The sequence below is a fragment of the Camponotus floridanus genome, unplaced genomic scaffold, assembly GCF_003227725.1.
Source record: "Camponotus floridanus strain SB8 unplaced genomic scaffold, Cflo_v7.5 scaffold3, whole genome shotgun sequence".
NCBI classification, from domain to species: Eukaryota; Metazoa; Arthropoda; class Insecta; order Hymenoptera; family Formicidae; genus Camponotus; species Camponotus floridanus.
This window is the reverse complement of record NW_020229436.1, coordinates 2,262,187-2,276,584: the sequence shown is the minus strand read 5'-3', so window position 1 is coordinate 2,276,584 and position 14,398 is coordinate 2,262,187. Positions and strand designations below refer to the sequence as shown.

Here is a 14,398-nt window from a genome sequence, read left to right as displayed (position 1 = left end):
TTGTCACGCTATTTTTTTATTTGAAATGTGTTTTCTATACATATATCTTCTATACATATATCTTAGAAAGCTTTGTAAAATATTCACACGCTTAAACGCAGAAATAAGTGTTTGTATATGTGTATATAATATTTCTAATACATATTTTCCTACTCTTTATTTGTCACATTAAAATATATATAAATGAGTTGCATTATTTCTACGATTAAGCTTCGTTTTTGCAGATAATGCCGTTGCGCTTTATAACAATTAAATTAATTCATGATTATTATTGCGCACGCAGGATATCGACATACGTGACACGTTTAATAAACGCCGGCTACTATTAGAAACAGGCACAAGTTTATCGAGGTAGGCATTTACGTTACATTTGTTTTGTATATTGATCGCAGTAAGGGCAACACAACCAAGTGAATTAGTGATATTGTTTGTCTATATATAATATATATATATATATATATATATATATATATATGTATATATATAAAAGCTTCATTTCCACTCTTAAATAATTTTTTTATTGAATGTGGAAAAGTGCCCACTTTTCTTCTTATTTATTAAAAAATTCTCTTAACATAATAAAAGAATTCTTTTACACTATAAAAAAATTAATAAAAATATTTTATATACATATACGTAATACATATATGTAATTTTTGTTTTGAGAATATTTAAGTATGCGCTTATTTAAAGCTGTTCATCTCTTTTTAATTACAGTATTAATATAATGTAGTAATTATTATTATTAGAGAGACATTTTCCTTACATTGATTGCATGTAATTTCCACACAATATAAATATTTTTTATAAATATTGACTTATTTTGAAACTGAATTTTCTTTGTATGTTGATAAATTAAATCGGCGAATAAAATTAAATTTTTAATATAATAATAACAATGTATATACTTAAAAAACTTCACTTGTTCTTTTAAAACCAACTTTGTGTATCAAGACATGTTTTAATTATTATAGTAGAATAGAATATTTTAATATTTAATATTAATATTTAATATATTATTGTTTAGTATATAGAATACTTTAAAAATTTGTTTCAAGAGATTTATAAATAATATTCTGCTACGTACTGATACAAGTTCTCATAAAACAATTCAACAGTCTTAATAAGGCACTTTTAAAGCACTCGATATTATTTTTCCTTCTTCGGATCTATTTTTTTGCCTTCTTTTTCACTTTTCTCTTCGCTTTTCTCTTTAATATCTTTCTTAGAGTTTTCCTCTTCTTCCTCCTCCTCATCTAAAAACTTAGAATCTAATTCATGCTTCTTCAATTCCTCGTCCAGTAAAGCGTCCCAATCGGACATATCTTTGCCTTCGCGAACTCTTTGCAGCTCTTTCTTAAGCATATCCAGACATTCCCGTCGTTCTTTCCATTTCTCCGACATTTCGAGGCTTTTCTTCTCATCGTCAATTTGATCCAACATTTCCGCCTTTTCCTTCTCTTCGCATTCTAATACATACTTCTCATAGCTGTCCACCTGAAAGAATGTGCCATTACTTTAAAATAATCAATATAAATTTTTGATGAAACCTTTTTTAAAGATTTTTTTAATTAACTGGCTCTTTTTCAAAGACAAGACAGAAAATCAAATAAACTTTAAATAATTTGTGAATATTCATTGGTAAGAAAGATAAAAATAACTAAAATCAGATTAATAAATATTCAAGTTTACCTTATCTTGCAACATTCTTTGAACGTCATTTTGCCTTTTTAAATGTTTTGGCAGCCAAAAGCAGGCCTGAATAAGACGCAGGAATATCCAAACCGCTCCAGCAAGCGCCAAATAAGAGCAAGCGGTAAACACCATGTTCGTCATGTCTACAGTTACTTGTTGATGCTTCATAATGATAATTTCAAATATCGATTCAAATATGTCTGTAATAAACATAATATAATGAGTAGAAATAATCAAAGAGAAAAATAGTTTCTAAATCAATATAAATTTACTTTTATTTAAAAATGCTTTGACTAATATATGTGAATAACAATCTGGATCATATATATAGAAAATAAGATAAGTGTGTAATTTCATATACGAAAGTAAATCTTTCGAAGGTGCTGTACTATTATTTATCGAAATAAAGATAGATCGTTTTTGTTTTCTCGATATAAATAAAAATATTTCTCGATATAAATAATGTATTATTTATTCGAAATTTGAAAAATGTTTTCATTTTATTATAGGCATATTTCCATATTTATTTTATATTATTTTATTGAGAAAATTTGTTTGATTTTTATTCGTTTTTTTATACAACTCAATAACTCAAACTTTCAACTCAATAATTAACTTTCTTATAAAACGTATCATTGATTCACCGGTCAAATAACGCGTGTAATATTTTTTTCTTATACCTATCGTTCACTCTAGCATTGCATAAGTATACCATTCACGAGACAGTGCACTACGTTGCAGTTCGACTCGCAAACGATTACACGTGGTGATAGGTGACCTACTGCGAATCTTGTCGTGTGCTTTAAACACCAAGAAGGGTTGAAACGCGTATCCCTCGCGGTGAAATGTTCGACGTATCTGGGTTGATTTGCTTCGATAGCGTCGAGAAACAATTCCGCGACGGAAACGAAGTATTTTCGCGGTGACGATAAATAAAATGTGACATTTCGTGAACAGTAAGCAGATATATCGCAACACGACATCCACTTATCGGTGCCTTCGACGCGAACAACTGGTATATCGATTATGTTCGTTCCGTGAAACAGAATATAATATGCATTGCGAAAAAACTTAAAATTTCTTTGACTCTTATTGCATATAATATTAAATATTGAAAGAGAAGTATGAAGATAAATTTACGTATTCGAGTATCTTTATTAAATTTCTAGTCGAAAAAATTATGTACTGTGATTTATGTGGTTTTCGTTGCATTAAATTATGCGTGTATTCACGTCAATACATTTATTTTATTTTATTTTACTTTACTCACCATAACGATAACAAATTCGATGTTTAATAATTACAGATGAATGTGTCTCGGACACACGTTGTATTCAGAAATTATATGCACATAAAAATGAAAACTTATTAAAAAATTCAAAACGAAGAATAATATGTGTGAGAAAATGCTTGGAAGTGTAACATTTTACTATTATTGAAATAATTAGAGATAGAATAAATTTTCTATGTGAAAGATTTGTTTAGTAATAGGATCGTTTTAAATAGTAATAGATAAAATAATATATAGGTCACACATTCATATAAAATTTCTCACATTTGTGATATCATAAAATGTATGCAGAATATTAACGTACTAGATTAAGCAATCACTTTTTTAATTACAAAGTATGTGTAATATAAATTATTATTAATATAGATTTTAAAATAAAAAAAATAAAAAAAGCAATTTATCGATAAAAGTTACTGGTACTATATAATTTTTCAGACTCAATAAAGATATAATGTTATGTATATAAAATACAATCTTTCATTCATTTTTAGTTTGTATTGTAAATGTTTAATTATAAATATAATGCTTAATTACAAATAAATGCTTAGTTATAAAATTAAATTTTCATATACGAAAATATATTTTTTAATCAAATATTTCAATTATTTTATTCACACTTACCCTTTGCTTTATTCGAAGAGTGTCGATGAGAACATAGCCGTGTCAGAACGTGTTCAATCTAAGAGATACGAACTACTGAATGTATCACGTCCGGAAGTAGTAGCAACTACTATATGTCCGACTGACAGGTGGAACGCTACTCCACTACTGACCCCCTATAGAAATAATCGATATATGGATGTAGCCACGTATGATTGAGCTGACAATATACAAATATTTCAGTATATGTACACACGACATTCCGAACGTGTGTGCGCATATTCGGTGAAGACAAATCCCGCCTATTATTTGTCTAACGAACGAATTAATTTCTCCAAGAATTCATATGTAGTGATATATAATATATGTATATATATATAATAAAATATATATAAACTTAATTTTTTCCTATCGATAGCTTCTTTCTAAATTAATATTTAGTATAATTTGTATTTGAAATGTTACGCGATTTTTTTAAATTTAGGCTCGAAGTTAAAAACTAAATTGTACTGCTATTTTTATCACGTAATCGATTAATATCCAAAAGGACTCAAGGGGAATGATGGATAATCGCAATAAACGATGTTCTAAAATATTCAAGCTACATTGTAATGACGTTTATCGTGCGCAATGGGTCGGGTTAGGTATCTCCATCTTGCGATATGGCCTGAAGTCAAGTATAAGTGTGTGTCAAGAATACATAATTTTTTATTATTTTACAATTAACTCAATAATAAAACGTTCCACGTCCCAACTAAGGCTAAAATAGTCTACACGCGGACACTCGCTTCGTGATTCGTTATGTTGACGATATTTCATTACATGTATACATATTGATTTTTTGTGTACCGTCCGATGAAATCTAACGTAATATGTTTGGCGGACAATTTTATCCCCTACGAAATTATACACGTTCGCGCATCTAAAGCGCGTTGATGCGGAATGTATACAGGAATAAGAATTCAGGTCTGGAATGTGCGATACATCACAGCACACGGTCAGAGAAGGCAAGGGTAAAGGGAGGAAAAGGGTAACAACGTGGAAAGAACGAGGCCCAATTTGTCGTATTGCTCGCTGCTGCTTTGCTGGAAATTCCAAATGGAGACATTTTGATACACCCGATGCGGGGGAAGACAAAGTACGCCAGCTTATGTCGTCGACCTTACGTAAAACAGGAGATAGGGAGTGGCGGAATTTCGCGGATTGGGTGCTAGTTTATCCTCGAGCTCTCGCAGCGGTATCACGTGTACTACCTCGTCATCACATTCCAGCCATGTAACACCTTGCTTGTTGCGCTTGATACCGCAGCAGTCCATGCTGCGGCATCCGATTCTATTCATCAATTGCTCCTTGTTTTCGTTCGCACTGGGTTTACTCCTGAAGTATTTAAATATACCCGATGCCTTGTCAGAAGAAGAAGAGGAGGACGACGACGATGAATTTGCACTGGTAACGCTGCTCCGGCCCGAGTTTTGCCGCTTGTTATCACGATCGCAGTGGAAATATTCCGAGTACGCAGACTCATCTGGCAGACGTGCGTAAGCAACGTAATGGCCGGCAGTTATCGTTGCACCCTGGTGCATTATGACCGAGTACAATTTGTACACGTGCCGCGTCTCTGTTCCACCACTAGTAGTTGTTCCGCGGCTTTGATCAGTGCTGCACTCCTCGCAAAAGCATTGCAAGGTAAGCGGCGTTGGCATGTGGTTGTTGATCTTTTCCATTGAACTGCACACGTATATTTCAATATTGCGATGCGGGATATCGAAGAAAATTTGTCATCAACATAGTATAAATGTAAGGCGTTAAAAATCTAATTATATCTTTAAAATAAGTTAGCGTTTCTCTATTTTAAATTTTAAAAAATTGTAATTTTTATAATTACATTCAAATAAATTTCAAGAATATACAAACAATTCCCATATTTTTAATAAAGCTTTAATTATAATTTCACGATATTAATTATATGAGACAGTTAATATATTTCTATGTAATCTTTTTCTTTTAAGTTTGATTATTCATTCTTTTAAGTTTGATTATTCAAATTCAAAAAATTAACAAAACTTACCCAGCAGCAGTAGAAAATCTCTTCAACTGCAAAATGAGAAGTCTCGGTAACGAGGGAAAACATACAGCTCTACGAGCCTCATTATATCGTAGGCAACGTGCGCACCAATATTTCTCTGTACCCCAAAGCAATTCGCTAGTTACTACGGCGCGTTTGTACACTTCACTGCTGTCTACCGATCGACCATCGTCATCTGCGAAGAAGAATATAAAAATATATATCGCATTATTTTTATAAACAGATCTCAAATTCATTAAATCGATTAAATACGCACCTTTCTCATTTGAACGATCAATGTCGATGGGTACGCATATGTCACAGAACGTTTCCTTGCGTTCTGTCACATGTTCACATTCGAGACACGTTGTGCGCAATAGACTGACTCCCTCAAAATCCTCCGAGATAAAGCACTTTTTGCTTTCTGGTTTGCGCGTCCCTATCTCGCCGTTACTCTCGGCGAATTCAGCGTGACCATTTTCATATGGTCTTGCGGATGTCGCGATACCATTCGCGTTTGACCGCACGAGATATACTGAACTTCCCCTATTTGGAAACTTCTTCTTTTCTTCTTTTTTGTTTTGTTTTTGTTTTTCTTCTTTCTTGTTTTTACGAGTACTCCTCTTTCCGGAACCGCTACTCTCCGATTGCACATCAGTTGTTGAGTGATCAGTAGTGAAATCGGGAAAGCCACCATTACTCTGACCAAATTGACTTTCTCTGTGTCTGACCAATAGTTGGAAAGTCTCTCTGATGTTATCAAGTAAGCAGACCAAAAGCTCGTGAGCGTCCTGCTGTTGATTTCCTTCGAATATCGGATTTACCTCTCTAAGAGCTTGTAAAAAGGCATCCGGTTGGTATGGTTCACTATTTTCTCTTGCTTCTGATGCTCGCAATGCCATGAAGAGTTCGTGCAACTTTTCGGTGGCTATTTGAATATGCGGTTTATTGACTTCTACTGTTGGCCCAGCCAAAGCCAATAAATCCTTACTGCTCCAACTACGACTACTGCTCGATGTTAATGACACACCAGTTCTACCTAATGAGGAGGATTTGGCCTGCAAAAAAAACATTAAAGCTTGAAATTTTAGTACATATTGTTCCATTTTAATATCCAGCAATTTGAAAATATAACGAAAAATTTACAAAATAAATCTCATAGATATCATCTAATAAAAAATCCCCAAGGCAAAAAAAAAAATTTTTTTACAATTGACAATGCTGAACAAATGTTTTATATTATATGTTCAAGTAATATTTTCTTCATAAAAATTATAATTATCATACTAAAATTATCATATTAGAATTTATGTGATTTATTAGTGATATATTATATAAAAAATATTTCTAAAAAATATTGCAAATATGCTGTAAATAATAATAAATATGTGAATAATTATAAATAAGCATCCATTGAGGCAACATAAGATATACATATATTAACTGAAACATAGATTTTTATGCAACAAAAACCTTAATCCATGTTTCAGTTGATATTTAACAATAATTCTTTCTTTATATGCAATCTATTTGTCTAGTACTTACTTTTGTTTGAAGTTGTTTATCATTTAGATTAGACAAATCAGTAGCTAAATGATGTAAATTATGCAGAAAGGAAGGCGCAAATCGCAAAGTATATAATACACTATTAAGGAAACAAGTATTTCCTAAATTACACAAGGTGGCTATCCTAAATCCTTCTGTACTACCACTGGACATATCGTAACTTCCATCCTGGTGATTGCTCAGCTGGTTTCGGTAGCCATTCAACATTTTACTTGTACCTTCGCAGATAGAATCATTGCGAATTAAAATATATCATTGTTTTATTGAAATTATATATCTAGTCAATGCAATGTGTAATAAAGCGTTATTTAAAAAAATATGCATACTGAGTGAATAGTTTGATGTATCCAGAAGGCCCCCTCTTGTTGTAGATGTATGAGGGGGCTGCGAGATAATGATGGTCGCACGTCCAACAGGACGTCTTGAGAGGGAGAGGCAGAACTTCTTTCTGGGAGGAACCGAACGTTTATCTGCGTCTTCCTCCGTTTCTAATACTGTCATCTTCTGTCAACCTAAAATATCGACATTATCAACTGTGTGATACAACAACAGATTGACAGATTGATAGACGGGCGGGAGACGTGCGCCAGATTTCCCTACGTCCAACTCATACATTCGCGTACGTTGGGAATCCTTGTTTATATAAATTTTGTTCGCGCGTCTCTCCGAAACTCGTTTCACTCAACCGTGTCAAACTGTGTCGCGGAATAAAATGCTGAATATCATATACATTTACTCACGTATGATTGAGTAGGGAAGTCATGGAACGAATGCGAGCTCCTTTGATATGATGTTATCAAATCAAACTAGGTTCTACGTTAAAAAGCCACGAGAGAGCTTGCTCGACTCGTTGCAAGCTACATTTCTACCAGCTTTCCATTTGACAGATCGCTCTTGGATGCCGCTTGCTCCGATTGACTCGCTCACTTACCCCCAACTCCGACACAACCCAGAATCGAGGAACTCTCAAGGAAACATACATATCGCGATCGAGATTGCAACTTGCAATGTGTCTATCAGCGCTTCTAGTAGACACAGACACAACCATTTAAAATCCCATATCCATAGCCAATCAGCGTGTCCGATAAATTCGTACAGGACGCGTCAGATTCGTTTCGTTTCCCTAGCGAGTTTACCAACTAGACATCATGTGGTCGATGTACGCGCATATATATGTACCATGGACTAAGAATATATAGATGTAGCGTTGCCTGTCGACGTTCCGATTGATCACAGCCAATTATATCGATCTGTGGCTAGGGTAACCAGCAATGATTAACCAATCAGAAAGTCCTATTTTGAATTGGCCAATTGGCGACGTGATCAATCGGATCCCATCCGCTGCCGACATGAACAAAGAGAATCTTAACTTCTGAAATTTCGAAGGCGAGAATTTATGAAATTATCCTTTGTGAAAAGCTCTGTTTATAGATTTTCCGAATTATAATGTACAAGAAAAATAGTAAGAATAATAGATTTGTTTTTCATTCCTGAACTTTCTGCACTAATGTACACAAAAAGTGCATCAAGAATACAAACAAAACCTAGTCGGAGCGCAGGCGCGGGAAAAATTCCATCTGGAAGCTCGTCTCCCGGCCAATTGGGCATCGGAAAACTCTTAGTTTCCGTCTTCGCCGCTGACGTCCGAGTAGCTTCCGGCACGATCCGGCGAATCGGCACGTCCATCTGAGTCTCGACGACGCTTCCGTATGTTGCTGGTCCCTCTGCGTGCTGCATTTGCTGACATAGTGCCGCTACGATCACTACACAACGGGAGAGAGTAAGAGTAATTCGCACACATATACGATATACATACGACGCTGCGAACTGTTTTTATAATTGATATCGCGACCGTGGGCTCTGTGTTCTCGGAGTTTGCTCGCGCGAGGCGTTCCACCCCAGCAAAGCTCGTTTACCGCGCTCGTTCGTCGGCTTCCCGCGCGACAAAAGCAGCCGCTGCCGGCCGCGTCGAGGTGCCAGAGCCGCGTCTTCGTCCTGCAAACGCGAGAGCGCTTCAAATCAAGGTAAAGACACCCCAACATTCCCGTTACAACCGCCGTCGTCGCTCCTGTCCCTCGACGAGAGCTATCCTATCGTTCGCTCTCGTGGCTTCGCGCACGATCATCCCGAGAAGCACCCACCAGAGCACGTTGTCGAATCGTGACTTCTGCTTGGACGTGACGCGACCCGCTACCCGGAGGAATCCCCGGCCTGTCGTCGGCGGATCCCCCGGGGCTTCGGACTCGTTCGTTCGCGTTGGCGTGTCGCGGCCCTTTATTGGGAAACATCGCCATGCTTGCGCGAGCGACCGGGCGCGACCGCGCACTCTCGCATCCACGAGATGGAAGCGAAGAGCGACGCGATCCCGTTCGCGTGCTCTTCCTCCCAACGCGTGCTCCTTCCCAGCCTTCTTTGTCTCGTCCCTCATCCGCGTCGCGGACGCGAGCTGCGAAAAGCGAATTTTCTAGAGAGGAATCCTCGAGGGGGGAAGAACGGAAAGAGAGAGAGACACGTGCTACGGGATATGTACATTAGTTGCAGCGTGGTTGGGATTGTTGAGTAGATAGATAGAGAGAGAGAGAGATGGAGAAACGGAGGTCTCTTTCGGAGGGTGGGAGAGGAGAGGAGAGATGGCATGCGAAAATTTTGCCATGCGCTACGCGCGTAGCCAGTCCCTTTGTGTATCGCACCGATTATTTGTCTGCTGCGTGATAAAACGGATTTTGGATAAGCTCTTGCGTATGTGCGCGCGCGCGCGTGGGCGCGCGGCGATTCGGATGGCCTGAGGATATCCGTGGATTACGTAGAGAGATATACCTGCGTACATCTTCTCCGATTCCGAGATTCCGATTATATGGGTTTACTCTGCTTAAAAATTTTATCATTACAATGCATATTTACTATATAATGGCATGAGCAGTTTAATGTCGATCTGTAATTTAAAATCTATTTCACATCGTATCAGTAATGAAATATTAATGAGCAAGATATTTAAATAATGAATAATATATATGAGTCTCACATATTTATGTATTATAAATAATATATTTCTATTGTTTCAAGAAAAATGCTAAAATGATTGAAACTGATACATTCTTGCTTTTTTGTATGTATCTATAATATTTATTTATACTGCAAAGTTTGTGTATGTAACTGCGTGTATGATTAATAATAATGCTGGAGAAATTTTATATCAATATTTTATTCTTCAAAATTTGTACGTGTAAGTTGAGATGATTTTTTAATGTTAAATGTTCTAATAAAAACAGTATATGACGGGAAAAATTACATTCAGATATTATAGCTTGTTCAACTTTATATTGTAATTTGTATTGTATAATTCATAATAATAAAAGCAATTTTTAATGTATATTAATAAAGGTTTTGTGAATTTTATCCTATTAGGATATTATATTGCTATATAAGGAATCTCTTTGTGCTATATTAAAAAATATAAATTCTATCGACATGTTGAATTCATAATACTAGTGATTATAAAAAATTTTTGATAGTATATTAACTTACGATGTGTGCTTTTTTTGTTTCAGATATCTGCCTTAATAATTTTAAGATTTTACAACATTTAATTTGCTGTTTCCAGCAAAATATCGCTTTAAAAGTAAGAAAGTAAGAAAATGGTCATGGAGGCATCTCCTTCTCCACAGAGTGTAGGTCGTGAGTTTGTGCGACAATATTACACTTTGCTGAATCAAGCTCCTGCCCATCTTCATAGGTATTTGAATTATCAATAATTTTTTCCCAGTTTTATCATATTTCTTATCACAATCAGACATAACGTTTGAATTTAATAAATATTTTAAATGGATACATCACAATTTTTATAAATTTTTTAATTAGGTTCTACAATCAACATTCTTCCTTTGTACACGGAGGATTGGATTCCAATCGAGAGTGTATTCCGGCCATTGGTCAGAAACAGATACACCAAAAAATTCAACAACTGAACTTTCGTGATTGTCATGCCAAAATAAGTCAAGTTGATTCTCAACTTACTCTGGAAAATGGAGTTGTTGTCCAGGTAAACTCTTTGTATTAACTTTTTATAAGTTAAGTTAAGTTAAGTTAATGATAGAAAAGAATTATATAGTTATATATTTTATTATATATTTTTATTATATTATATTTTTATTATATATTTTATTTCTCTTATTAAAAGATAAAATGTTTAAATACGTAAAATGTATTGAATGCATTTTTATTATCATTAAAGTTTTTGTATTATATTCTGTATAGTTTCTGTCTTATATTCTGTATAGTATTCTGTATTATAAATGTAATAATTTATTTCAATTTACTTAAAATAACATTCTCTTGCAAGATAAAATATTTAGGATTAATGTGATTATTACTATATTTTTACCTCATTATGTAGGTATCTGGAGAACTGTCCAACGCCGGTCAACCAATGCGTCGGTTCACGCAAACTTTCGTATTGGCGGTACAGGCACCTAAAACTTACTATGTGCACAACGATATCTTCCGCTACCAAGACTTGATATTCCCCGAGGAGGATGAGGCTGACGTGAGCGGCGGGGACGGCGGCGAAAGCGGCGAGAGAGAGGTTGAGGAAATTGGTCGATCCGAACCTGAGGAAGATGAACACCAGACTCAGGCGCAACAGTTGTCGGCTCCCACTCAAGCAGCCGAGCAACAAGCTCAACCGCCTCTTATTCCGGCGCAGCAGCCTCCTCTTCAACAACAACAACCAATGTATTACGCTGCACCTCCACAGCCACATGTTAGTAAAAATATTATTAACACAAAAACTGTTTGAAAATGCAATAAACATTCTGTACAATACATAACAATTATTGAAAGGAAAAGATAAAAACAAAATCTAGGAATTTTACATTGTTGAAGACAGAATAGTTTGAATAAATTGAATTTGCACATTGCTATAATTTCTACAGTTTACCATAGGTTATAATATAGTTCTATTTGCAAACATCCATTGGTCAGGTTCATCCGGTATTGCAGCAAGTTCTGAATGGTACGGTGCATGAAGAGGTGATCAATCAACAGCCACCACAGCAGCAACAACCGCCGCCACCTCCAGCCCAGCAGCATCCGTATATAACTGAACCAACCACACAGTCTCAGTTTGTGCAGGAGACAGAGTTAAGCAATGGTGAGCAACCACAACAACAGCAACAACAAGTTGAAAGTGAACCGCAGACTCCTCAAACGGAGGAAAGGAATGACCAGCCTGAAACAGAAGCGTTTACTGCATCCGCGCAAGAGACCGAACCCGAGCATCAGGTTTCGAATACTACTGTCAACAATAACGGACCCAAGACATATGCTAATTTAGTAAAGTCTTTCCCAAGTACTACCAGTGCTACTAGCCCCCAAGCTCCTAAATTGTCCATGTCTCCGGTAAGTATCATTTCGATGTGAAATCACAATTTTTAAAAAGATGATGAATAATAAATCTTTCTTTATAGCCACCTATGACGAATTTACGTTTGGATGACAGATCGCCATTGCATCCTGCAAACAACGTACCGACTTCTATATCTGTTTCCAACAATGTATCCGCGGTTCAACAACAGGCGCATCGAGTGGGCGGAAATCAACCGCCACCACAGCAACAACATCCCCAGCAACAACGTGGTTTGAGAGGAGGATTAGTACAAAGAGGTAAAAAGAAATGCGAAATAAATATTGAAGTGAAAAAATGATTTTTAAAAAATATAATTTTGTTTTAATAGTATGGAAATGGGATTATTATACATACACATATTTATTTTTGCTCTCTAAAAGTGAATCATTGTAATCACTGTAATCAGTGATGTACTTATAACTGTTTGTAATCAGTGAGTATTTAATATTTTTCAGTGATAATACACTGATTCACGTTAGTGAAAGTAGTATATATACACTGATTCACGCTAGTGAAAGTGGTATATATACTACTTTCACTAGCGTGAATCAGTGAATCATTAACATTGAAAAACAGTAAATACTCACTGATTACAAGCAGTTATAAGTACAACACTGATTACAGTGATAATACACTGATTCACTTTTAGAGAGTATATTAATTACTTAATTTGCATTTTTTTTTTTTTTTGAGAGGTACAATTTTTGTTTTATGTTGTGTATAATATTTTTTTTTAGATGGAGAACGTCGTGGCACAAGACCAGGGCAATATAGTGATGCTCATCAACTTTTCTTGGGCAACTTACCACACAATGCTTCCGAGAATGACTTGCGCCAAGTATTTGAGCGTTATGGTAGAGTCGCTGAATTGCGCGTGCACAGTAAATCAAATGACAGATGCAAAGGTCCTCAAGGAGGAAATAACACTGCACGTGTGCCTAATTATGGATTTATCACGTTCGAAGATCAACAAGTTGTGACAAAGGTGTTGAATTCTCTGGTACGTTTCTTAGACAGATATCAGATACTTCTTCGATAACCGTTTAATAAATATGGAATTCCTTCTAATCTTATCATGCGATTGTTGTTTTAGCCTATCTATTATCCCGACGAGAGCGGACAAAAGTTGAATGTGGAGGAAAAGAAGGTGAGGCCTAGAATGATGGATGGAAGTGGTGGAAGATTGAACTCCGGCGATGGCGGTATGCGATCCATGGGTGGCCAGCAACAACAGCAACAACAACAACAACGTGGCCCAGGTAAACTCTAGATTAATTTTCCAATTTATTGAGATTAGTAGAATTTTTAACTTACTAATTCATTATTAATTTAATATCAGGCGGACCCGGAGGCGTAATGAGAGGCGGACAACACGGTGCGCGAGGTGGTCGTGGAGGGTTTTCACGAGGCGATGGCAGTAGGGGCGGCGGTGGCATGCGGCAACCGGGTAATCCAAGCAATCCCGGTTACCAAAACCGTCGCTAATACCGGCCACAGTACACAACAACCGTAACAATCTCCTAATTTCCTCTCTATTGAGTAAAAGTCACACCAGTACCATCATGCATCTGCCATCTTCATTTCGAGAAATGGAATCCAAGACTTTCGTATGCCGCATGACCTTATTACCGGCGCCACCCTCATACGCTTAAATGTCGCTTGCAACAATGTTCGACAAGCAACAACAACAGCCGATAGATGACATAGCTCAAAAAAGGAGTCATACGAAACACGATCTCGAACATCAGAAGACACGACTTCGTCGAATCTCGGACGA

At 36.1% G+C, this 14,398-nt stretch overlaps 3 protein-coding genes across 7 annotated transcripts; 1 reads left to right on the top strand and 2 right to left on the bottom strand.

Moving 5' to 3' along the window:
• Positions 1-1,053: 1,053 nt before the first annotated feature.
• LOC105252109 (resistance to inhibitors of cholinesterase protein 3) lies at positions 1,054-3,777 on the bottom strand. Of its 3 annotated transcripts, none has more exons than XM_025410163.1 (3): positions 3,608-3,777; positions 1,693-1,895; positions 1,054-1,497 (listed from the first exon to the last, which is right to left on the bottom strand). In XM_025410163.1, the coding sequence occupies exons 2-3, from the start codon at positions 1,861-1,863 to the stop codon at positions 1,150-1,152; spliced, it is 519 nt and encodes a 172-aa protein (XP_025265948.1). In that variant the 5' UTR covers positions 1,864-1,895; positions 3,608-3,777; the 3' UTR covers positions 1,054-1,149. The 3 variants fall into 3 exon arrangements, with proteins under 3 accessions (XP_025265948.1, XP_025265949.1, XP_019883342.1); XM_025410164.1 differs by having other exon boundaries at positions 1,693-1,857; positions 3,608-3,769; XM_020027783.2 differs by lacking the exon at positions 3,608-3,777 and adding an exon at positions 2,966-3,123.
• Positions 3,778-4,251: 474 nt separating this feature from the next.
• Positions 4,252-8,178, bottom strand: LOC105252110 (ubiquitin carboxyl-terminal hydrolase 1). The gene is made up of 6 exons (XM_011259343.3): positions 7,958-8,178; positions 7,544-7,729; positions 7,197-7,435; positions 5,929-6,709; positions 5,655-5,847; positions 4,252-5,314 (listed from the first exon to the last, which is right to left on the bottom strand). Exons 2-6 carry the CDS (start codon positions 7,716-7,718, stop codon positions 4,735-4,737), a joined length of 1,968 nt encoding a protein of 655 aa, XP_011257645.1. The 5' UTR covers positions 7,719-7,729; positions 7,958-8,178; the 3' UTR covers positions 4,252-4,734.
• Positions 8,179-8,912: 734 nt separating this feature from the next.
• On the top strand, positions 8,913-14,118 carry LOC105252111 (ras GTPase-activating protein-binding protein 2). 3 transcript variants are annotated; one of them, XM_011259344.3, is made up of 9 exons: positions 8,913-9,241; positions 10,766-10,950; positions 11,076-11,256; positions 11,611-11,976; positions 12,171-12,614; positions 12,683-12,878; positions 13,359-13,621; positions 13,715-13,880; positions 13,961-14,118. In XM_011259344.3, exons 2-9 carry the CDS (start codon positions 10,853-10,855, stop codon positions 14,104-14,106), a joined length of 1,860 nt encoding a protein of 619 aa, XP_011257646.1. In that variant the 5' UTR covers positions 8,913-9,241; positions 10,766-10,852; the 3' UTR covers positions 14,107-14,118. The 3 variants fall into 3 exon arrangements, with proteins under 3 accessions (XP_011257646.1, XP_011257647.1, XP_011257648.1); XM_011259345.3 differs by having other exon boundaries at positions 8,914-8,997; XM_011259346.3 differs by having other exon boundaries at positions 8,914-9,241; positions 12,198-12,614.
• Positions 14,119-14,398: the final 280 nt, after the last annotated feature.